Genomic DNA, 24361 nt, shown 5'->3' on the forward strand with positions numbered 1-24361 from the left:
AGGCGGGTGCACATTTGCGGTTGGCGTCTATATTATCCAATGGCAGTGTAGTCTCTCTGACGTAACGTCCGCTGGTGTGTATCCGGTTGAGTGATGGTTGTTTACACCAATAAGAGTGGGGTTTGGGCGGTTATTTCCGGCGGAGGGCGGTTTAATGGTCGGGGCCTGTGAAGGGCACGGGAAGTGACTGAGTGAAGGTGAGAGTTGGTCGTGAGGTGTATGTGAAGCTGGTGCCTGGCCCCGGTGAGAGTGTAGCCTGATACTGCATTTGGGGAGTTTTTCCAGGAGTGAGGGCAAGGCAGAATCACGCCCTGGGCTTGGTGCCCCCGATCTGATCTGGGAGTCCTGAGATCAATTCCAGTTGTGCCCCAGAGACTGGCACGGCCCTGGCCCTGGCCCTGGGACTGGGGCTGGGGCTGGGGCTGGGGCTGGGGCTGCAGCTGCATTGACAAAGGTTCCTGTAACACACCCGGTCGCTGTCTCCAGTGAGACAATGGGATTGTCAATGTAAACTGTCACGCTGTAGTTCCACCCTCCCACATGACGTGGCGCTATGGCAGGTGGTCTGCGTTATAAATGTAAAGCAGCCAGTGTATGAGAGTAAAAGATAAGACATAGGAGCAGAACTTAGGCCATTCAGCCTATTGAGTCTGCTCTGCTATTATCCTATAAGCTTCTCAAGCCCATTCTCCAGCTGTCTCCCTAAAACCCTTCATACTCATAAACCTACCTACTCCAGTTTTAAATAGACTCAATGGCCTGGATTCCATATCCTCTTGTGGCAATGAATTCCACAGATCCACCACTCACTGGCTGAAGATATTTCTCCTTATCTCTGTTCTAAAAGGCCTTCCCTTCACTCTTAAGATGTTGGAAAGTGTGTAGAGATTTCAGGGGAGTTGGTGCAATTCTCAGGACAAATCTAGTGTCAAAGTTTCTTAAATCTTCTGTTCACCCTTCACTCTGAATCACCACTTTAAACAGTCCAGAGGTTGACTTTAGGATATGAAACTACAACTGATTCTGAGCCAAACTTGTAAAGCCTGAAAGGAGATGAAGAAGTTTTTCTGTCTTATTTGAAAATGATATGCACTGTATTTGGTATTGATATACCTGATCATTTCTATGTTCAAAATTTGATTTAAATGATTGTTTCCCTCCACAGTTTGAGTGAGGAGAGAGGATGGCAGGTCATGATGCTGGTAGCCAGCACCAGTTCACTGGCTTCCAGAAGTACTTCAATTCTTACACCATCACTGGGAGGAGGAATGTAAGTACAATTAAAGAGAGGACAGTTTTATTCACTTGTGGAACTTGTTAGTCACTGGCTGGTCTGCATTTATTAGATTAGATTACAGTGTGGAAACAAGCCCAATCTGACCCTCTGAAGAACAACCCACCCAGTCCCATTTCCCTCTGATTAATGCACCTAACACCATGGGCAGTTTAGCAATGGCCAGTTCACCTGACCTGCACATCTTTGAAGTCTGGGTGGAAACCGGAGCACCTGGAGAAAATTTACGCATATACAGGGAGAATGTGCAAACTCCACCTAGTCACCTGAGGCTGGAATCGAACCTGGGACCCTGGTGCTGGGAACCCCCCTGCTGCTCCTTTGTTGCCTGTCCCTAGTTGCCTTGGAGAAGGTGGTGGTGAGCTGCCTGCTTGAACTGCTATAGTCCTTGGGCTGCAGGTAAACTCTCAATGACATTAGGGAGGGAATTCCAGGATTTTGGGCCAATGACAGTGAAGGAATGGCAAAATATTTCCAAGTCAGGATGGTGCCACCAGAGGGGAACTTGCAAGTGTGGTATTTCCATCTATTTGCTTGTCCTTTGAGATGAAGTGGTTATTAGTTTGGAAGGTTCTGTCTAAGGATCTATGGATTACTGCAATACATCTTGTAGATAGCGCACACTGCTGTTGCTGGTGGAAAAGAGGATGTGGTGCTGATCACACTCCTGACTTCTACCTTGTAGATGTGGACAGGCTTTGGGGAGTCAAGGGTGAATTATTTGTTGCAATATTCTTAGTTCTAACCTGGTCTTGTAGGCACTATATGGCATATCCGATTGAGTTTCTGCTCCATGGTAATCCCAAGAATGATGTTAGTGGGGGAATACAGTTATCATAACATCACAATGTCAAGTTGGGGGTAGTTTGATCATCCCCTATTGGAAATGATTACTGCCTGGCATTTGTGTGGTGTGCATTTACTTGCCTTTTATCAGCTCGAGCCTGGATGTTGTCCAGATCTTGTTTCATTTGAACACTGACTGCTTCTGTATCTGAGGAGTTGCAAATGGTGCTAAACATTGGCAATTATCAGTGGACTTGCCTACTTCTGACATATGATTGAGGATGTCATTGATGAAGCAGATGAAGATGGTTGGGCCTAGAACACTACCCGCTAAAACCCCCACGGAGATGTCCCGGAGTTGAGATGACTGACTTCCAACGAATGCAAACATCTTCCTCTGGGCCAGTTATGACTCCAATCAGCAGGGTTGTTGCCTGATACCCATTGGTTCCAGTAGTACCACACTTGGTTGAATGCAGCCTTGATGTCAAGGGCTGCTGCTCTCTCCTTACCTCTGGACTTCAGTAGTTTTGAACCAAGGCTGTAATGAGGTCAGGAGCTGAGTGACCCTGAGCAGGTTATTGCTGAGCAGGTACTGCTGAAAAGCACTGTTGATTATACCTTCCATCACTTTTTAATGATGATCGAGAGTAGACTGTGGCAGGAATTGTTTGGATTTGATTTGTACCACTTTTGTGTACAGGACATGCTTGGGTAATTGTTATGTTTTCAGTACTATTGCTGGAATGTTATCGGGGCCCATAGCCTTTGCAGTATCCAGCGTCTCTACCTGTTTTTTTTTCCATATGAAATGGAGTGAATCAAATTAGCCGAAGACTGGTATGTGTAATGCTGGGGAGTACTGGAGGTGACTGAGATGGATCATCTCCTGAGCACTTCTGACTGAAGATTGCAGTGAATGTTTTAGCCTTTCCTCACTGATGTATTGGGCTTCCCCATCAATTGAGGAGGGATATTAGTGGCCTCTTTGTTCTGTGAGTTGTTGTTGTTGTTCTCTTGTCCATCACCGTTTACAATTAGACTTAGCTTAGATCTGATCTGTTTGTTAGCTTTGTTGCTTGCTGCTTACATTGTTTGACATGCAAGTTGTCCTATTTTGTAGCCTTACTAGGTGAAAACCTTTGAATGTCTGGTACTGCTTGAGGCATGCCCTCCTGCACACTCTATTGAACCAGGGTTGATCCTTTGCTTTATTAGTAATTGTGTGGGGGGTATGCCACGTCATGAGGCTGCAGGCTCTGCTGCAGTACAATTCTGCTGTTTATGGTCGACAGTACTTCCTGGATGCCTAGTCAAGTTGCTAGATCTATTTCAAGTCTGTCCAATGTAGCACAGTGATAGTACACCACCACAATTTAGAAAGTGTTCTGAACATGAAGGCAGGACTTTATCTCCACGGTCTGTGAAGTGCTTCTGTAGCTGACAAATTAGCACGGATAAGGTGAAGTATGTTTTTTCCCCTCTGGTTCATTCTCTCACCCCCATCGCAGACCCAGTCTAGCAGTTATGTTCTTTAGCACCTGACCAGCTCAATCTGCAGTGCAGCTGCCGAGACATTCTTGGCAGTGGACTTTGAAATCCCCCACCTAGAGTACATTTTGTGCCCTTGCCACCCTCAGTGCTACCTCCAATTGTTATTCAACATGGAGGAGTACTGATTCAAAGCAAATCGAGAACAGTATGTGATAATCAATCAGCAGGTTTGCTTGCCCTTTAGGCCCAAAACTTCATGAGGTCTGGAGACAATGTTGAGGACTCCTTCCTGACTTTATACTACTGTAATGCTGTGAACAGGATATATCCAGGGTAGCTGTGGTGATGTCTGGGACATCATCTTTAAGGTATGATTCTGTGAATGTGACTAGTAGGCTACTGCTTGACTAGTCTGAGACAACTCTCAATTTTGGCAGTAGCCCACAGATGTTAGTAAGGAGGATTTTACAGGATCGACAAGACTATTTTTACTGCCAGGTGTCTGGTTTGATTTCTTGGTCAAGACTTCATAGTGATTTGATACAACTGAGTGACTTGCTAGACTGCTTTGGAGGGGAGTTGAAAGTGAACCACATTGCAATCCTCACCTGGTCTGGCCATAGCAGATTTCCTTCCCTAAAGGACATTAGTGAGCCAAATGGCTTTTTCCAACAATCAACTATGATTTCATTGTCATTAGCTTCTTAATTCCAGATTGTTTTATTGAATTCAGATTCTACCATCTGCCATGGCTGGATTTGATCATCAGTGAAGTTTCTGGATTAAGGGCTGATGAAGGGCTTTTGCCTGAAACATCGATTTTCCTGCTCTTGGATGCTGCCTGACGTGCTATGCTTTTCCAGAACCACTAATCTTGTTTCTTGATTAATAATCTAGTGATTAATACCAGTAGGCATCACCTCCCCATTAAGGAAAACTGAGGAGCTCTCCTGAAGAAATCTATGATAACGTTGACTTCTGTAAGCCAAGGATGTGATCTGAAAGCAAAACATGTTGAAGAAATACAATAGGGTCAGCCATGATTTAATTAAATGGTCTTCTCCTGTCTATTAAGTGTGGGTGGAAATGCTTGCTTCTGTGTTCAGCTTTATCCTATTCTTTGTGATACCTGGAAATAGTTCACAGCCAAATAATGACTTTTGAAATGTTGTCACTGTTGGATTAAATATCCAGTAGAAAGTGCTCCTTTGCTGACTCCCTCCTACGGGAATTTACATTTCTTCTTGTTTGGTGTGAATTGTCTGGACATTGAGGTTTGGATAAGGCTGATCTGAGCACTGTTATCTCCGTAATGGAACGGACAATCAGATCATCCAGAAATGAATCGGCAACCTGAAATTTCTGGAAATTACTACTGGGAGCAGTGATCTGAATGCAATAGGTGACCCCAGAGTCTGGGTAATGAAACCACTGGATATACCTGGATTACAGTCTCTCGCTATTTGATAAATGCAGTTCAAGAAGGACGCAGTCTGCCCAATGATGGTGATGTCCCTCGGTCCATTGATAATTATCCTGTCATTCATACTGTAGGCAGTACTCTTATTGGCCTTACTGTAATGGTGGATCACTGTAAACTGTGTCCTCCCAACACTAGTTCCACTCTATTGTCTGTGAAAACTTTTTTTGAGAATGTGATCAATAGGTTGATTATTGGAATGTAAAACTCCTTGTAGCAATTTGTGCACAGTGAGATTCAGTAAAATGCAATAGATACATTGCACAAGAGGCTGTTTAGTGATTGGGAAAGAAGATGGGCAGATAGATGATCATGTGGGGGATATGGAAATTTTCACTTTCAGGAAGGAAAGACAAGCAGAATGTGTTTTTAAAAAGTGAGTAATTACTAAAGTCTCTTTTTATAAGTGAATCACAAACTTAAGATGGATTTACAGCCAGCAATTAGAGAGGTTACTAGTAAAAGGGGTGTTGGATTATTAAGTGCAAAGATGTCTTGTTACAGTTAAACTGAGACCATCTTGTGAATACTGTGCACAATTTTGATGTAAGGATGTGGTAAACTTGAGACTGACTGATTGCGATGAAAGTTTACTGATTTCATAAGGTTGTTCTGAGGAGTGATTGAATCAAATTGATATCCACCATCTGGACTTTAAAAGAATAAGTGGTGATCTCATTCAACACACCTGTCAGATAAAGGGATCTGCCATCAGAGATGAAAGGCAATTCCTTAATCAGAGAATTGTATGTTTTTTTTAGAATTCGGTGCTTTGGATTGCTTCAGTACTGAGTGTGTTCAGGATCAAGATCACTTAGCGTTTTCCATACTGAGGTGAGGTAGCAGATCAGCCACAATCTTACTGAATGCAGTATCAGGTTTAAAGAACTGAGGCTGCCTCTTGCTGTTTTTTTTTTAAACCGCCTCCCAGTATCTATTCTAAGAATTTTATTTTTCAAAATGAGAGAACATTATTGTTGTAAATTGTGGTGAATACAAGTCCATTTCATTATGTTCTCCCTTTGATTATGATCCCTATGTCTCTGACTAGTATGAACTTTCCTTTTTAAAGTAGGTTCATTGTTAACACATGGTCTCTGTTCACAGTATGTGATAGCAACATACACTGGGATCGCAGCAATTTGTTTATTCTTCAAATTAAGATCAAAAAAGAAGACGCCACCAGCGATCACGGAACAAAAATGATGTGGTGAGGAATTTTTTTTTTTAACTGTCCCTGCCTCTGTGCATTTGATGGGGAGTATGGAGGAAGCTTTACTTTGTATCTAACCCTGTGCTGTACCTGTCCTAAAAGGGTTTGATGGGGGACATTATTGAAGGAGCTTCACGTTTAGTTTAAAAGTGTAGTATGCTTTATTCTGCATCTAACAATGTTTGTTACAAACTGTATGGGGAAGTTTATTTTCAGTCTGGAAAAACAAGCACTTTTTACTGACTAATTCCTACAGAAAACTGTCAACTATTACTTCAGAGTACTAGTATGAACACTGGGATACGTTTAGTCCAGTGTTATTGACTTAATTGGAATTAGAATTAATTATAAAAATATCAATATAAAATTATATTTGATTCATTTTCAGATTCTCCATAAGACAGTGCTACTGGAGTTTAAGGACCATTGTGTGGAATCTGAGAGAATGCTTGAAACGCCTACAATCGTGTCATAGTGATGTTATAAGTTATCAGCCTTCACAAATAAAACTTGTGGGACTCCACAGTTGCAGTGTTTACTTTTAAGTGAAATGGTTTTGTGTGGTACTAGAATCTTGGAGCAATTGGATGGCTGACTAGTCTCATTCCATGCTCAACCACATTTTGTTTGTTCTTGTCAGTAACTCTATTTTTTAAAAAACACAAACTTATAGGTATGTTACACTCCACACCTTTTTTCATTTTCAGCTTAACTTTTGTTTTTGTTAAATAAAGTTTGGTTTCATTAGTTGCCACTGTAACAAAAAGCAACTCCCAGTGCAGGCCACTTATTCTTCCTTGAAGCTCTATAGAAAAGTGAGTATTGGCTAATACAAATAGTATTCAGCTATTCGCCATAATGAAATATAGCTTTGCTGTTTCAGGGATGCAAAGGTAATAATGTTCAAGGTCAATACTTCAAATTGATGCAAATAGCCAGTGACTGAAATTCAACTTTGCATCAGTGTTTAATAGAAAGCTAGGCTGGGATTTTATTAAATCATGTTAAAGCAATATATGGCCAGGTGCTTAAGGAGCTCAAGGTTGATCGATGCAGAATTTAGGATGAGCTTGGAGACCGAGATGAAGACATGGACCAGTGCAACTGTACCTATGTAAACCTACAGCAGTCTGGGCTGATTCAGAAATACTGGTTTACCTGGTGTTGTATTCCAGCACAATGCTCTTCTAGCATTTGACTGGTTAGCTTTCTGCAGAACATCAGAATCTTACAGTAGATATCAGCAACTAGCAGAGTGGGCTATATTTAAACATAGCCTGAGCTGGAGACCCTACAATATAGGAAGGAGAGCCTTTCTCTTCCCCCTTCTGCAGATAAGCAATAATAGATTTCAGTATTTTATTGTAAACTTCATTCAGACTTTTAAAAAAAAACACCGTTCAATGTAATGCAAAACATCCCTGCACGACAATATGTCGTAAATGACGATGGGGTGTCAAGATTTTGGGTGGGAAGGGAACACAAAATGAGAATTTCACAGATACTGTGAAAATATCTACATCCTCTATCCAATTTAGGAACGAGGATGGGAAAAGTTGAACTAGAGGTGGGGTTTTGCCAATCACTGTGGGTTATATGCCCCTGCAGCCAGTAGTAAGTTACGGCGAGTAAAGTGCAGGCCAATGACTGGGGTGGATTTGGTCATGTAGGAGCCAAGTAACAGCTCCTGCGAGTTGTCAGGCAAGTTAATATGCCCAGTGGCAGTGCTGAAATCATCTGTCTCCAGGTCCTCAAATGCTTTGACAGTGTCCCACATTTTCACTGTATTATCCATAGAACCTGAAACAACAATTCAGAAGATTCACATCAGCACAGTGGCAAAGTCATTTGGCAATGCAGAAGTGGAGTATTATTAAAAATATATACTCTACCAAAACTACTTCATGCACTCAGGACAATTCTCACAAAATATGCACATAAAAGGAAAATGTTACTGAATAAAAGAACACTGCTCTTGATTGACAAATGGAATATGGAGTATTGCCATAGAGATCACAGCAGTGTGATGACGGCTGCCAGTTAATTGCTGAATTTAATTTTTAACCTGAAGAATGGTCAAGGCACTGCCCTGAGAAATGAACCTGTAAGTATGTACATGTTGAGTTAAAGCAAACATAACAAGTGCACATGTTCTCTCTTCAAAGGACAGGGTCCTGTGTATTAATGTTTTGACTGTCAGGGTAATTCCTCACACTCAGGGTTACATAGCAAACATTGTCCAATAGGCAAATTATATCTAATTGCAAACTGACCTGATGACTGGAAGATGTTAAACTTCAACTGACTCCTCACCATCCCACAGTAATGCAGTGGGAAATGTTTAACAGAGATAGTTTACAGCTGGGATCTTCCTACACTCCTTGCACCACCTGTGTTAATTCACCAGAAGTACAGTAGAACCTGTCACCAATGGAGGAGTAACAACTTCCAAGGGATTTCCCAACTGACATTGTTAGTGACTCCCATGCCCCATAATAGGGAGAGTTGAGCATATTCAGAATTGATTCCTACATTTGTTACACAGGAAATAAAACTGACTCAGGACCCATCAATTGACACTGGGGAGACAGGGTCAAGATGTTCAACTGATATAAAGAAACAAAATCAACAACCCTGGCAGGATAATGAATTGGGTAGCTAACAATAAGGCAGAGGACTGATATACTGGTTGTATGACTATATTAATAAGGCAGGGAATTGGAACGCAAGTCTTGCTGGACAAGTTTGGGATTAAAAGTTTGATTTTGAAAATCCCTGAAAAGCTATTCTCTGTTATGAAGGTGTTGAATTATTATAATAACCAACTGGGTCACATGTCCTTTTGGAAGGATAGCTGTCATCCTTACCTTGTCTGAGCCTACAGGTGATTCTAAGTACCTATGAACAGGTCACACTGCTTGCATGAAGCCACCAATAATGGTTGAAGGAGGATTGTCACTGTCTTCTAAGGTGGTTTGGAGACAGCAGTCAACAATGCTGGCTATACCAGCAATGAGAATGAAGGATTTTTAAACTCTGCTTTTGACCCATTCTCCAAAGACAAATTTTCACCTGAGGCTAGAATCTCCCCATCGCGGCTGAACTTCAGTGCGTAGATGGTGTCGGTGTGACCTTTTAACTCGCCTACAAGTAACCCGTGCCCGATATCCCACAGTAGAATCCGGCCATCTGTAGCTCCAGAGGCCAAATATCTACCATTTGGAGAGAACACCAATGAGTGGATCGGTCCCTGGGAGGAAGACAGAAAAGGAACATTAACAAGAGTGTCTGTTTCAGCAGGCACATGGGACAGTGTTTGCACACTCAACAACAGCTTCCATGTCAGCATTTCATACCTTGTGTCCAGTGAGGATTCGAACACAGTTGCCATTTAGAACGTCCCACAGTCGGATGGTCCTGTCTGCAGATCCTGTCACTACATAATTTGAATTGGGATGAAATCTTGTGCAGGTGACATCAGAGAGGTGACCAGAGAATATTCGCAGCGGTTGATAATGGTCAGTCACCCAAAGCCTGAGGAACAAAACGTTTTAACTATTATCTAATACAGCTCCATCTTATTAACACCCACGTCCGATGTCATTCACATTGTGTCCCCCTAGAGCCAGGAATACAATGCTGCTATATTAAAATACATTTATGCAAAGGTCAGTCCTGACTGTCAGAAGTGAATGCAGATGCCTCGGAAGGGCTCAAACACGCATGACTAGACAGACACTCAGCTAATGAAGAAAGACTCAAGCAACTGAATTGCTTTTTCGCGGGGGAAAGATTGAAGGACCACATGGTTTGTAAATTCTGGAAGATGTGAAGTGAAAATAAATAAACAGTTGAACCAAAGTAAGGAATTAATGATTGGCGAATACGTGCAAAACAGTCAGAATCCTGCAGCAAGGTTACTGGGTGCTGGATATAGATCAAGCCTCCCAAGAAGGGAGTTGATGCAGGGTTAATTGGCTACCATCTTTAAAACAAGCTGGATTGACATCTGCTGATGTTCAACAGTTTGGGTAGGTCTGAGGTGAAGTAGTCAGGCACTGAATTTGGGCAGATGGATTGAATAACTGTCTCATGCCAGACTTTGATCTTGTCCCACATGGTAGTAGACTATTAATTTATTGGACTTCATTCAAAGAACACTATAAATTACATATACAGTTAAAAAGCTTGTTTGAAACACTGATTCCCTTCACATCATGTCCACATCAGTAACAATGGGATATTCCTTCAAAAGTAAGTGTCGACTTAATATCGCAATCCTACACGCATTTGCACACTCGTCATGCCACGCAATCATGACCTTGTACACGCATCATGCCACTTGATTGGAATCCTGCACTCACCACATTACTTAATTGTGACCCGATGCTCACACACTCACCATGTCACTCAGTCGTGACTGTGACATTACACTAACTGTGCTATTCAATTGTGGCTATTCCAGGGACAACCGTTTTCTTTTCTCTTATAAACCAAAAAAAATGGATGTTTGATGGTTAAAAGTACCAGGAAAGTTTCTGTAACTTAAAGACCAAGTGGAATTGATTGGTGTATGATTCAGTTGCTCAAGATTATTACTTTTAGTAGTGAGGAGGATACTTTACAAAGCACAGTGGCACCAGGAATCCTCAAATTAAGGAGAAGCTTCCTAAAAACTGCCTTAATATTTCTTCAGCAATCATTTGTTAGAGACCTGTCAGGATGTTCAGAGACATCCAGAAGCCTGCAAACAGAGAACATAGTTCTCTCCCTCTCTAATGAAAGGGAGATGTCAAGTCTCTGAAAAGAAAGAGTTCCAATGCAAAAGATCTAATCCACCCAATCAGCAATTGAATTGAAGATAATCACGCTGCAGACAACGTCATGTCACCATCTCACAAAAAGAAAACTTGCCCCACCCTTGTGGTGTGGGCTCAAAATGCAAAATTTGTTTTTCCCCCCTATTTTTCCATCATTAGTATTTTTGCCAAACGTCCATTTCAGTCTGTCTTATTTGTGAATAACTGTCTGTGTTTGACATTTTAATAGTTCAGCTCAAGTTGTAAAATAGCAATGAGTAATCCATTTTTGTATGTTATTTATTAAATAGTATGTTTATAATAAATAGGGTTATTGTCCTGTTACTAATGAAATGTGATGCAGTCTGGCAGACAAATTCGTTACGCTCTTAGTTTACTTTGGTGGTTACACATCTGTGTCAGATCGTGAGAGAATGAAGCTTGATTATTGGTGCAATTGAGTCATGACAGTCCACACTGGCACTCAATCGTGACTCCACGATCATACTCACCGTGCCACCCGATCATGGCCCCCTGAAATGAAGTAGTAGCCATACGGAGAAAACTGCGTATCCCACACTGGATAGTTATGTCCTTTGTAGCCCACGAGACAGGTGAAGGTTTGCAGACTCCAGAGTCTGACTGTGCCATCCTCCGAACTGGACAGCAGATAGTTCCTGGACAACAGAGTGCGCAGAAAAATAATGGATTGAGAGCTTTCCCCCTCTAAAGCAACTATCAGTCAAGAGGAAAGATCCTCTAAATTACTCTCACACTAGACAATGAACTCTGTAATGGACACACCTTCACCATCTTGTAAATAGAATTGCTAAAAGAGCACTTACTGTCACCATGTAGGGTACAGCACCCTCCAGCAAAATAGAAATAGAAAGAACTGCGGACGTTGTAAATCAGAAACAAAAATAGAACTTGCTCAGAACACAGGAAGGGTCACTTGACCTGAAATGTTAACTCTGATTTCTCTCCACCAGACCTGCTGAGTTTTTCCAGCAGTTTCTACTTTTGTCTCGAGCAAAATAGACTGGTTAGAGAAGAGGGATAGGCATTAATGTGCCCAGCCAGCCCAGGATTACAGATACTCAGCTGCATCAAACAGTACCAGTTCCTGACAGTACAGCTGCCTGAATGGACATATGCATACTGCCCTTCACAGTCCATCCGACAGATCCCAAGGCACTGTATTGAAAACGTTCTCCTCTGTGGCACATCAAATGAAATCATAGAAAAGTGACAGCACCAAACAGGCCACATGGCCCAGTTGAAAACTAAACCACCCAGTGGGATCCCACTTTCCAGCATTTGGCTCATATCCCTGCAGGTTACACATTAGAGGTAAATATCCAGATGCTTCTTAAATGAGCCAAGGGTTTCTGTCTCTACTGCTCTTTATGGCAGTGAGTTCCAAACTTTTACTATATAAAAGGTTACCTAGGCATGAATTTCATTGTTATTTACAGGAGTTGTGTATGTAAAATTGGCTGCCATGCTTCCAATATTACAAGTCATTACAATTAATAAGCACTACATTGACTGTGGAGCACATGAACATCCCCACATCACAAAAGGCTTTAAAGAAACAGAGGTGTTTTTTTTCTGACTAGTGTCAGCCCTGGGGTCTGTTAATTTACAGTTCTAAAAGAAGCCGTTCCTTACCTGTCAGGACTGAAACTTGTCCCATAAACTGGGCCCCCATGTCCCAGTAGCATTTTAAACTCACAGGCAGTCTTCTCGTCCATTATTCGCTCCAGCACATCATCGGACTCTTTGTCAATTAAACTGAGATCTAGTGGGGGAAAAGACAAAGCAGTTATCGAGCCTGCTGCCTCTGGATTTACTGTGCCGAAAAGCCAACACATCTTCTGTATCTCAGCCATTCTTTGGACAAGACCAGAATCTTTCTGCAGATTTATACATAAGAACCAAAATCAATCACAGCATGTCATGAGCAATCAAGATTCCCAATGACCACCCTCGGCTGCAATGTTAAACTGGTCACGTGTGCTGAGACCGATGAGGCTGTGAAGCACAAACACTGCAGTTCACAATGTTCAGGGATTAAGACCCAAGAGGCAGTTTGTATGATACACTGCGGCTTCCTCAAATTTGTTCAAGATGCACATTTGCAGGAATGGAAGGGGAAGTGCAGGATGGCAGGAGAAGGACCTACAACTGCAATCACGAGCATCGAGCTTTTGATTTCAGTGCTGACACTGAGGCTACTGGCATTTCATCAGCAGCACTATAGCCAGTACCAACATTAAAACACTTCAGCCCATTAATTGGGCCATAAGCCCTTTCACTTGTTGCACTCCACTAGCTTCTTTTGCTGCTCATGGAGCAGTGCTGAATTCTAGGTTAGTTGATTATTGTAATGACAACTTATTTCATGTGCAGTTCAGATGACAAGGGTTGCACTGTCTTAAAGGTCAAGGTAATCTATTCCAAATGAGGTCACCCATTGGGTAACTGGACATATACCCAAAGGAAACTAACTTGCAAGGTTACTGGGAAACAGAGAGTGTGAAACTAAACTGAAAAGCTCTACAAGAGTGGCCATAGTGCCGAAGGGCCGAACAGCCTCTTTTCATTCTGCAAGATTCTATTCCAAACAGCCTGAAAGTGAAAGCACTGAGGCTGACAGGGCAAGAGGGCTGTAAAGTTCTATAGGAGACTGGTTTAACAAAATGTCTGATTCCCTACATTCCCTTTGCTGTCTACACCCAACACTGTAAACTTTATTTGCCTGGGGTCACTGGGGTAGAGCCCTAATGAGAAGGCTGCTGGCTGATTTTACCTGTAGCCCCTTTGACACTGCGTAACTTCTTGGGCGTGACACTCCATACTCTGACAGTGGAATCAGCAAAACCTCCTGCTATCAGACTAGAATCATCTGTGAAGTCAACTGCAGTGAGTCCCTGTGCAGGTACAGGAAAGGGAGATTATAAATTAGAAAGCAGACAAAACAGGACAGACATTTCTGAAGAATTTGCTGTTGTTAAAACAATGTCAGTGTATCCAGTACCAATACAATGAGAGAATAGTTACAGCATAGGAAATAGCCATTCAGTCAATCATGTCTGTGCTAGCTTTCTGCAAGAACAATTCTCTCATGCCCTAAATAATCAACCTCCTTTACAGTATCATTATTTTATTGGTTCTACTTTCAACAACTCCACTTAAAGACATCAATCCCATTTATCATGTTTATCACCTTATTTACATGTGCTCTTACCCCTTTACCAAGAGCGCCCCAACCTCTCCCGGCCCCTACACGATGTTGAAGAGATATGTTCCAGAATACATTCGCTCACATTTCAACTGATTTTTGTATGTTCTTGGAATGCCGGCATCATTGGCTAGGCCAGCATTTGTTGATCATCATTAAAGGACTTGGAACAAGTACTGGTGAGCTGCCATCTTGAAATGCTGCAGTCTTTGGGTGTAGGAACATTCAGTGCCATTTGGAAAGACATCCCAATAATTTGACCCCGTGGAAGTGAGGGAATGATGATACAGCTCCAAGGCAAGATGATGTGTGGTTTGGAGAAGAACTTGCATGTGGTCTTGTTCCCAGGCATCTGCTTCTCTTGGTCTCCTACATGGTGAAGGTTGTGGGTTTGGAAGGTGCTTCAGAATCCCAAGGTCACTGGACCCAAAATGTTAACTTGGCTTTATCTCCACAGATGCTGCCAGACCAGCTGAATTTATCCAGTTATTTCTGTTTATGAGATGCTTTAAGTCATTGCTTTTAGTCAGCAAGTCAGACTTTATAATTTGTGAACTAGTTACTCTGTGCCTCCTGCAAGGAAGTGGACTATGGGAATGAAAAGTACCTGGAGAAGAGATTGACAAACAGCAAGTCCAGACAAGCAGAAGGATCACCTCAGCAAACCCTTACTGGACTTCTTACTGCCTTCCCAGTTTTTCCCCTTACACATAACACCAATGTTTATCTTTGGCTGTGTGTAGGGTGCTTTACAAGGGAATTACAACAGTTGTATTATCTATCTGTTGCTAGAATCTATTTTGTTGATAATAAATAGTAACTCTAGTTAAGCACAGATATCTGGTTTTGTTTTCTATTAACCTGCATTTAAAAAGGCAGGTAAATTAGGGAATTTTGGGTACTTCGATAAAATGTGTAACCTTTGTGACAACTCTGGGAATAACAGGGCTTAATTTCCAGCCCACTATCCCAGTGAGGCATAACAATATGCAGACAGACAGCAGAAATTCACAACCAAGTATATATCATCCTGGAATTGAGGGATAGCCAACAACAATTCCATAAGTAAACATTTTCTGTTTAGTACCAAGGAAGGAGGGAAGCCATAACAATTGAAAAAGAAACACTTGCTTCAGATTCTTATCTACTTCATTGACATAAACCAAGGTTCAAACGCTAATGTGAACAGGTTTTGAGATCTCACATCTGATAGTGACGTTGATTCCTCACATATTACACAAAAAGCAGAACAACAATTTATCACATTCAGATTTTGAATGAGCCACATCTAACTAGTAGCAAACATACGAAACAATAACGAGACTGAAATTATTCAGCCATCTCCAGCCAACTACTACTCTTCAGGTATTCTGGGAATCATCATTCCCAGTGGTCTATCTGCTCCTAACCTAGTGTCGTACCAACAGTCTGATCGGTACTGGCTATTTCCTGCATTTGAGAAGTTCCTGGATATGGTGAGGAACAGGAAATCACACAGCAGGTCTAGCACCTTCTCAATGACATCAGGAAGGAGGTCCTTGACCAGGGAGTGGTCATTCGCAGGAAGAGGAGAGATTGCAACATATCCCTGTGTAGTAAACCACTCACCTGGTAAGCATTCAGGAAAGTGTAAAAGCATATGGAGGGCAAGCATTCCGGCCCCAGCTTCACCCGTTTTGTGGCTTCCTTCATTATCATTATCTTGTCCAGTTTGTCAGAATCTTTTAGTTCAGGAAGTGGAATTCTAAAGGTGGTAAATAAAGACGATTAAAGGTATAATCCTTATCACATTCAGAATCCAATTGTGTCCAAATATAAAGTCAGTTCGATACAGGAGGCCATTTGGCCCATTTGATCGATGCTAGCTTTCTGTAGAGCTGCAGCTCAACCCTATTCCCCTGTTTTTTAAAAATATTCTTGAATGGGATGTGGACATCTCTGGCTAGGCTACCATTTATTGCCCATTCCCATTTGCCCAGAAAGTAGATAATATTTCACCATATTGCTGTGGAATCACATATACAACAGACAAGGTGGATGTCCCTCCTGAAAAGACATTACTGAACCAGATGACTCTTTGACAAGTTACATTGTAGCCAATTTCATCATTTAGCAAGGTGGGACTTGACCTAACATTCCCAGATGAACCATCTAGGGTTCTGAACTATTAGTCCAGTGACATTGCTCTCCATCTCTGTGGCTCTACATATTTTCTCCCTCTTAAGTGTAATTCTAATTTGGTTTTAAGTCACGAATGATCTCTGATTCATCCAGCTTCGTAAGCAGTAGGGGTGCTTGGATAACAGTTCAAAACAACTCCTAACTTTGCAATCTCACACAGAAGAGATGTAGGTGAAAGTCACAAATGAGGTGCTGGAAAATTAGAGGTTGGCTAACATGGTGCCACTATTTAAGAAAGGTGGTAAGGAAAAGCCAGGGAACTACAGACCAGTGAGCCTGACATCGGTGATGGGCAAGTTGTTGAAAGGAATCCTGAGGGACAGGATTTACATGTATTTGGAAAGGCAAAGACTAATTAGGGATAGTCAACATGGCCTTGTGCATGGGTAATCATGTCGCACTAACTTGATTGTGCTTTTTGAAGTAGTAACAAAAAGGATTAATGAGGGCAAAGTGGTGGATGTGATTTATATGGACTTCAGTAAGGCACTGAACAAGGTTCCTCATGGTAAACTGGCTAGCAAGGTTAGATCTCATGGAATACGGGAAGAATTAGCCATTTGGATGCAGAACTGGCTTGAAGGTAGAAGACAGAGGGTGGTGATGGAGGGTTGCTTTTCAGACTGGAGGCCTGTGACCAGTGGTGTGCTACAAGGATTGGTGCTGGGTCCACTGCTTTTCATCATTTATATAAATGATTTGGATGTGAACATAGGTGGTTTTAGTAAGCTTGCAAATGACATCAAAATTGGAGGTGTAGTGGACAGCGAAGAGGGTTACCTCAAAGTAACCAATGGGCCAAGGAGTGGCAGATGGAGTTTAATATAGATAAATCTGAGGTGCTGCCTTTTGGAAAGGCCGATCAGGACAGGACTTATTCACTTAATGGTAAGGTTCTGGGGAATGTTACTTAAAAAAAGACCTTGGAGTGCAGGCTCATAGTTCCTTGAAAATTGAGTCGCAGGTAGATAGGGCAGTGAAGGTGGCATTTGGTATGCTTTCCTTCATTGGTCAGAGCATTGCGCATAAGAGTTAGGAGGTCATGTTGCAGCTGTACAGGACATTGGTTAAGCCATTCTTGGAATATCATGTGCAATTTTGATCTCCCTCCTATCAGAAGGATGTTGTGAAACTTGAAAGGGTTCAGAAAAGATTTACAAGGATGTTGCCAGGGTTGGAGGATTTGAGCTACAGGGAGAGGCTGAATAGGCTGGGACTGTTTTCCTGGGAGCGTCAGAGGCTGAGGGGTGACCTAATAGAGATTTATAAAATCTTGAGGGACATGAATAGGGTAAATAGACAAGATCTTTTCCCTGTGGTGGGGGAGTCCAGAACTAGAGGGCATAGATTTAGGGTGAAGGGAAAAATTTAAAAGGAACCAAAGGGGCAACTTTTTCATACAAAGGGTGATGCATGTATGGAATGAGCTGCCAGAGGAAGAGGTGCAGGCTGGTACAATTACAACATTTAAAAAGACATCTCGATGGGTATATGAATAAGAGGGGTTGAGGGGGATATGGGCCAAGTGCTGGCAAATGGCACTAGATTAGGTTAGGATATCTGGTCAGCATGGACGAGTTGGAGTGAAGGGTCTGTTTCCGTGAACATCTCTATGCTGAAATGGGCCAGGATTACACCACTAGAGGGTTGAGTGGTCTTAACCCACACTGTATCTGTCCTGGGACAGCTGATGTGTACAGTACAGAAGAATAGTTACTCTGTAATTAACTCTGTGCTGTACCTGTCCTCACTGTGTTTGGGACCATGTCGAGGTAGTATCAGCCTGCATTCATCAAGGCACCAAATATTCTCCCACCCCACCAAGGACTCATTTTGAGATTCTCTTTGGGGCTATTTTCCTTGGTTTTCAGGGCTTCTTGCACGTTCTCACTAACTCATTTATTAGGTGATGCAGTCAAAAGTAACAATAACTCAAATATTTGTGTTGAGACATGGCAAATTAGACTCTTAAAGGAGCAGAATTAGAAGAACTTTTCAATGTCCTCTAATTTCCAGTTTCCATGAAGCATAAAGCCACAGCAAACCAAGGAAAGCATTAATTTCTCATACACCAGTGTATTTAAACTGGCAGAAGGCAGTAGGCACAAGTCAAGGTTTTGATTTCCAAAATGACTATACACTGTAATAAATAAAAACCATCATCCTAAATACACTTTCCACATACTGATAAGGTCATGGCTAATGCATTTCTATCATATATAATCAAAGTTGGAAGAAGTTACTAATCTTTTAAATGCATCTCAGACCTGACTCGCAGATTTAAAAACTGATTGTATTCATTAGAATAGCAAAGACACAATTTTCCCACTCAGTAGTTCCTGATCATATGCAGCTTAAAGCTAGAGACACCACAGTCATTTCCATGCAATTCATCACACTACTGATTTCATGGCTCTTAGTTAGCTGAGTATTCCTTTGTTGACAAGTTTGAAACTATCTTGTTTCTTATTGCGGTCACTCTTTCCTCCCCCACTTGCAGATTGCACACACCTCACTCACCCCCAACCCATTTTTTGCCAGGCTCTGTGAAAGTGCTTTGTAGCAGTTATGACGAGATTCAGCTGTCTGATACCCTGGTGAGAAAGATTAAATAATGTTCTCCAAAAACAAAGAATGCGCGGTGTTATTGGAAGACAACCAAGGGATGGCACTAAGTGAAAAGCTCGCTTGGAGAGTCAGTGCAGACATGATGGGCCAAATCGTTTCCAACTGTGTGGTACAGTTGCGAGATAAAGGGGCATACTGTTTAAACATGGTTACTATCGCTTTGATTCAAGATTCAGAAATGATTTCATGGAGATGTTTATAATGGATGCATACACTTTTGTTTCTGCTAGAACAAATCAAGAACAAAGGAATAAGATCTTAAATTTCGAGCCGGATTGTTCAGAAGCACAAATGGGGGAAAAATAACCATACAGTATATATCTGGAACATGCTCCCTTCTGTTAAAGACTGTGAATGCAGCAGTCGACTGAAGCCTTCAAAATTGATCAATTTTTATTTGGTCAGATTATTAAATAATACAGAGCAAAAGCAAATGAATGATGTGGAGATCCACAACAGCCATGAGCTAACCAAACGATGCTCAAGAGGCTAGATGATGTCCCACTGCTCCCACTATTCACACTCTCTCAAAATTAACTCTACTAGCAACAATCAAGCAGCTCAGCTCTGTATTCAATGAAAAGAGTAGAAATGATCCAACAGCTGAACAGGATAGAAAGATTCTATGTAGGTTCACAGAGAGCCAGGAGCTGCAGGAACATATCTCTGTGATTTGTTGCCCCACTCACCTGTTCTGAGGGGGGGCATTGGGGTCCTGCTTCTTGCTCTTTGCACCCAGACTATCCTTCTTTGGCTTTTTCTTCTTTGGTTTCCCCTCCTCGTTCTCTCCTTCTTCATCCTCATCGTCAAGTGGAAGCTCAATCTCTGGCTCCTTCAACAACCCAAAGAACACCTGCCAAGATTTTGACAAGTTAACTGAGCCCAGTGCCCACATGCACCTATCCAGAAATTAAAACTTGGGAGCGCAGGGCATTACACTTCAGCGACTGAACATTCCACAGCAAAATCTGGAACACTTTATTTGGGGATATTAATCTGTGGAGTATGGGGCTTAGTGTCTGGGAAAAAGATGCTTGAAGATTAGGATATAGGGTTCCACAGATACTGAACCTATAGGAACGTGGTCAGCATCCACATGTTAATGACCCTTTAGTGAATGGGGTCTGGGGTCCCAAGATAAAGATCTTGTAAAGACCAGGGCAGGGATCCCAGGATGATGATCCTATAGAGAATGGGATCAGGGATCCCGGAACAAAGATCCTGTAGAGAACGGAGTAGGGATTCCAGGACAATGATCCTGTACAACAGGATCCATAGCGATTCTGTTGAAAGAGATTGTTCCTTACCTTGGTTTTGTTTGCCTCCCTCTTTGCTTCTCCGGCCATTCCCCCAGAAGTCACCTCAATCTGTTGCTTACTCCTCGGCATCCCATCAAATACATCGATGAACAGTTGCTCCTGCACAATGTTCCAGATCTGGTTATTATGCCTCTCCTGTAAGTGACGTTTCAGGCACTGGTATGAGTCCCGTGAAATCCGTAGCACAAACTTACTTGTCCGAAAATCAAGCACTGTCTCATTCCCCTGCATGTGTTCCTTCTTCGACAGGCCAGCGAGTACTCGCAGGTCGTCATGGTAATATCCTTCCTGATCCCCATGATACCTGCAAACAACCAGAAAACAGGTTCAGACAGATTGCAGGAAATGTCAACCATATTCTCGAAGTAGCTCTCCCAAGATAAACCCATGGAACATAACCCAGACCCATGAACCTGAATTCCAGCAAATTCTTTGTTAACAGCGGCTCCCTGCCCCCCATTTTCAACTTTGACCATCATCAGGGATTTCCCCTGTTTAAAAGCAAATTAAGTTTACTAGCACAGGAGTTGATCATAAAAGACTGATGTTTCCGGGAGCTATCATGCGCAAAGAGAAACATGTCCTCCTTCACTGAACACAACATATGCACAAGGGGCCTGACCCACAACTGCTAACTTTACTTTGTATTAAGGGCGCTGTGGCCGAGAATGACGTCTGGGATACAGATGATAAGAATCCGTCTTCAAGAGAAAGGGTGGGAAGGAGGTTTCTTCTTAGCATATGCAGGGGAGAGGGCAAATGTAATGGGATGCAGACAAGGAAAATGTCCTTGCAGGCTGGAATTCAAAGTGGAAATTAGCTGGCATATTGGAGGGGGAGGTGAGGGAAAACTGGAGAATTCCATTGTTAAAGCATTGGAACAGGGCAGTTCATCTCCAAGTCTATTCCACTGTCATTCAATGTGATCATGGCTTAACTCCACACGCCCCACCTTTGCCCCTGAGGCCATCATATCCTTCTGTAGCAAAGAAATTTTATCAATCAAGATTTAACATCAACAGCACTTGTGAAAGAGAACTCCAAACGCTATATATAGCTCTCCTTTAGTTTCAAAGATTCAAATGTTACTTCCATTTCTCCTTGACAAATGCTGCCAGACTTACTGAATCTCTCCAGAAATTTGTTTTTACTTCACGTGTCAAGCAGTATTGCTTTTACTTAATTCCACTCCTTACAAGTTAGGCTTTTTTGCAAGACTCTGCTACATACTGGACTCCCTAGAACACTTAGTATCCAAGATTCCCAAGTCAGCAAGAATAGTCTGCTGATCCCAAACGACGTTAAAAACTTGTTTCCAGGGAATAGATTAGATTAGATTCCCCGAAGTGTGGAAATAGGCCCTTCGGCCCAACAAGTCCACACCAACCCTCCAAAGAATAATGCACCCAGTCCCATTTTCCTCTGACTAATGCACCTAACACTATGGGCAATTTAGCATGGCCAATTCACCTGACCTGCACAGCTTTGGACTGGGGAGAATGTGCAAACTCCACAAAGAGTCACCCGAGGCTGGAATTGAACCTGGGACCCTGGTGCTGTAAGGTAGCAGTGTTAACCACTGAGCTACCTGGATTACAACCCCAGATACTGTAACCTCTGTTACTGTACTTAACCAAGACAATCCAGATAGGATTCTGGAGAATCTACAGTGCACTCTTCTACCATGTCTGCACATAAATCTGTAGGCTGTATCCTTACTATGACCTAACCAATGTTCAGCTCAAGTTCAATACAAATCAGAACCATAAGGATGAGCTATTAAGGATACTACAGTCATTATTATATTGATGATATTCCAAATATTGATAATAATTTGATGGTATTGGGGCCCCTCACTTGTGGAAGAAATGCCGAGCTTCCCTCTCATGCTCATTGTAAACCAGCTCCAGGTAAAGATGCACGAAGACCGGGTACAGGAGAGTGGACAGCTCGGCTTTGAAGGCATCCAGCGCCGTCTCGATGAAGCCCTTGAGGCCGGTGTAGTATTCCTCGTACAGGCTCGGGTCGCCCTCATTGCTGTAGGCCGAAAGCACCGAGCTGACGTCGGGCTGATGAACCGAGTCCGATCCCCTGTGGCCGGCCGTCCTCAGCAGCGACTCGTCCAGACTCTCCTGCAGGTTGGCCTCCTTCCTCAGGATCTCCTCGGCCTCTTTGAAGTGGTTCTTCTTCAGGAACTGCAGCACAGCCAGCAGCGTCTGTTTGTCGGGCAGCTCAGGTGTTGGGCCCGGGACTGGAGCCGGGCCTGCAGCGGGAGCGGGGCCCGGGACTGGGGCTGGTGCCGGAGCCGGAGCCGGGGCCGGGGCCGGGGCTGGGCCCGCGGCCGGACCCGGCTTGTGGTTTTCGGCCGGACTTTCACTCGGCTCCAGCTTGGGGACCAGGGTGGGAGAGGGGGTGGGGGACGGTGAAGGAGCGGGAGAAGGTGTCGGGGCTGGAGCTGGGGTTGGGGAAGGGGAGGGAGCAGGGCCTGGGCCCGGGGTTGAGGCCGACGCCGGGGCCTCACTTTGTGCCACCGCCGGCTCTGACACCGCCGCCATTTTGACAGCGTCTGAGCGTTTCACGACACCACCGCTCCTTATAAAGTGGACGCCTCGTTTTACGGCAGTTTGGGCAAGCCGCTGCTCATCACTGTTTACGACAGTTTGGGCAAAGTGTAAATTGCTTTACGGATGATAGGGTGTCATGTTGAAGACAATGATTAATATTAAGGCCAAACAAAACATTAAATCCTGTAACTCAGATTTCAATACTATTGATGTCAGATTTCACTATCACCTGATGAAGGAGCGTCGCTCCGAAAGCTAGTGTGTTTCCAATTAAACCTGTTGGACTATAACCTGGTGTTGTGTGATTTTTAACTGAAAAACAAAACAGAGACATGTTTAACAGTATTATGAAAGCTTTTCCAAAAAGAATTAGTTACATTCTCACTGTACAAATACAACTTTAAAACTCAAAGCAGCCCATGATCATCAACATGGGCCAAACTGGTCAAAGTTGGGAGCCACACGAATCCTCAGTGTGGCTCTTGGGGGCAAAAGTTGTAGGACAGGCCCTTTCTTTGTGAACAGTCAGCAGAACAGTAAGCCCAGGGGTGTTGGCCCTCGAGTCCATTTTTCTTCCTTTCAGAACAATCCTAATGTATTCTTGGTGACCCATCTCTTGTATCTTTGCGAAGAATCCAAAGCAACAGGGAAGCCAAAAAGCATCTCATGAAACACAGGGAATTCTGATATCCTGCAAGTCACCCACATCAAAACTGTCACCCTGCTTGAATCGTTCACTGTGAGAAAAATTGATCAGCTTAAGTGTCAGAATTTTGTGAACGAGAAAATGCAGTGTAATTTACAAAGTATCAGCATTTTTATTTATCTCAAGGTTACTTATTCTGCTTAGTGATAACTGGAAAATTAAAGCATGTCACCAAGGAAAGAAAAATGTGTTCATATAGTGATAACTGGAAAATGTTACTCAATATAATTAATTGGTATTAATGATTAACTCATTCGCTTAATATTGGAACAAATTTCCCTGCCAACCTTTAGCACAATCTTGATCCCTGGCCAGTGCCTCAACTCGATCAGACTGTTCTGAACATTTCCACTTCATTCAATTGTGGGACATAAGCAATTTTTGTCAATCCCTAGTTACTCTTGAGAAAGTGGTGGTGAGCTGTCTTCTTGAACAGTTATATTCCATCTCTCATAGGAACTGCCATATGTCATTAGTGAGAGAGTTTCAGAATTTTGATCCGCGACACTGAAGGAATGGTGATATATTTCCAAGTCAGGATGATGTGTAGGTCGGAGATGAACTTGCAGGTAGTAATGTTCCCATGTATCTACTACCCTTGTCTTTCTAGGCAGTAGAGGCGTCAAAATTTGAAAGTGTGATCAAAGGAG

The 24361-nt window shown here is 42.7% G+C and overlaps 2 protein-coding genes across 3 annotated transcripts; one reads left to right on the forward strand and one right to left on the reverse strand.

Moving 5' to 3' along the window:
- The first annotated feature begins 111 nt into the window (after positions 1 to 111).
- Positions 112 to 6790, forward strand: atp5md (ATP synthase membrane subunit k). 2 transcript variants are annotated; one of them, XM_060842182.1, is made up of 4 exons: positions 112 to 197; positions 1166 to 1270; positions 6162 to 6264; positions 6656 to 6790. In XM_060842182.1, the coding sequence occupies exons 2-3, from the start codon at positions 1184 to 1186 to the stop codon at positions 6258 to 6260; spliced, it is 186 nt and encodes a 61-aa protein (XP_060698165.1). In that variant the 5' UTR covers positions 112 to 197; positions 1166 to 1183; the 3' UTR covers positions 6261 to 6264; positions 6656 to 6790. The 2 variants fall into 2 exon arrangements, with proteins under 2 accessions (XP_060698165.1, XP_060698164.1); XM_060842181.1 differs by having other exon boundaries at positions 141 to 243.
- Positions 6640 to 22996, reverse strand: taf5 (TAF5 RNA polymerase II, TATA box binding protein (TBP)-associated factor). Its single transcript, XM_060842180.1, has 10 exons — positions 22299 to 22996; positions 20430 to 20745; positions 19812 to 19975; positions 15922 to 16057; positions 13882 to 14002; positions 12741 to 12870; positions 11579 to 11743; positions 9624 to 9801; positions 9340 to 9517; positions 6640 to 8067 (listed from the first exon to the last, which is right to left on the reverse strand). The coding sequence occupies exons 1-10, from the start codon at positions 22994 to 22996 to the stop codon at positions 7850 to 7852; spliced, it is 2304 nt and encodes a 767-aa protein (XP_060698163.1). The 3' UTR covers positions 6640 to 7849.
- Between the last annotated feature and the right edge of the window lie 1365 nt (positions 22997 to 24361).

This window comes from Hemiscyllium ocellatum, chromosome 22, assembly GCF_020745735.1.
Source record: "Hemiscyllium ocellatum isolate sHemOce1 chromosome 22, sHemOce1.pat.X.cur, whole genome shotgun sequence".
NCBI lineage: Eukaryota > Metazoa > Chordata > Chondrichthyes > Orectolobiformes > Hemiscylliidae > Hemiscyllium > Hemiscyllium ocellatum.

Bases quoted from the DNA above. Each gene is read 5' to 3' on its own strand.
- atp5md (XM_060842182.1), top strand. From the start codon at position 1,184: ATGGCAGGTCATGATGCTGGTAGCCAGCACCAGTTCACTGGCTTCCAG. The intron at 1,271-6,161 runs GTAAGTACAATT...CTCTGTTCACAG, and splicing joins CCATCACTGGGAGGAGGAAT to TATGTGATAGCAACATACAC.
- taf5 (XM_060842180.1), bottom strand. From the start codon at position 22,996: ATGGCGGCGGTGTCAGAGCCGGCGGTGGCACAAAGTGAGGCCCCGGCG. The intron at 20,746-22,298 runs GTGAGGGGCCCC...GGTTGTTTGCAG, and splicing joins GCTCGGCATTTCTTCCACAA to GTATCATGGGGATCAGGAAG. The intron at 9,518-9,623 runs GTATGAAATGCT...TCTTCCTCCCAG, and splicing joins GAATCCTCACTGGACACAAG to GGACCGATCCACTCATTGGT.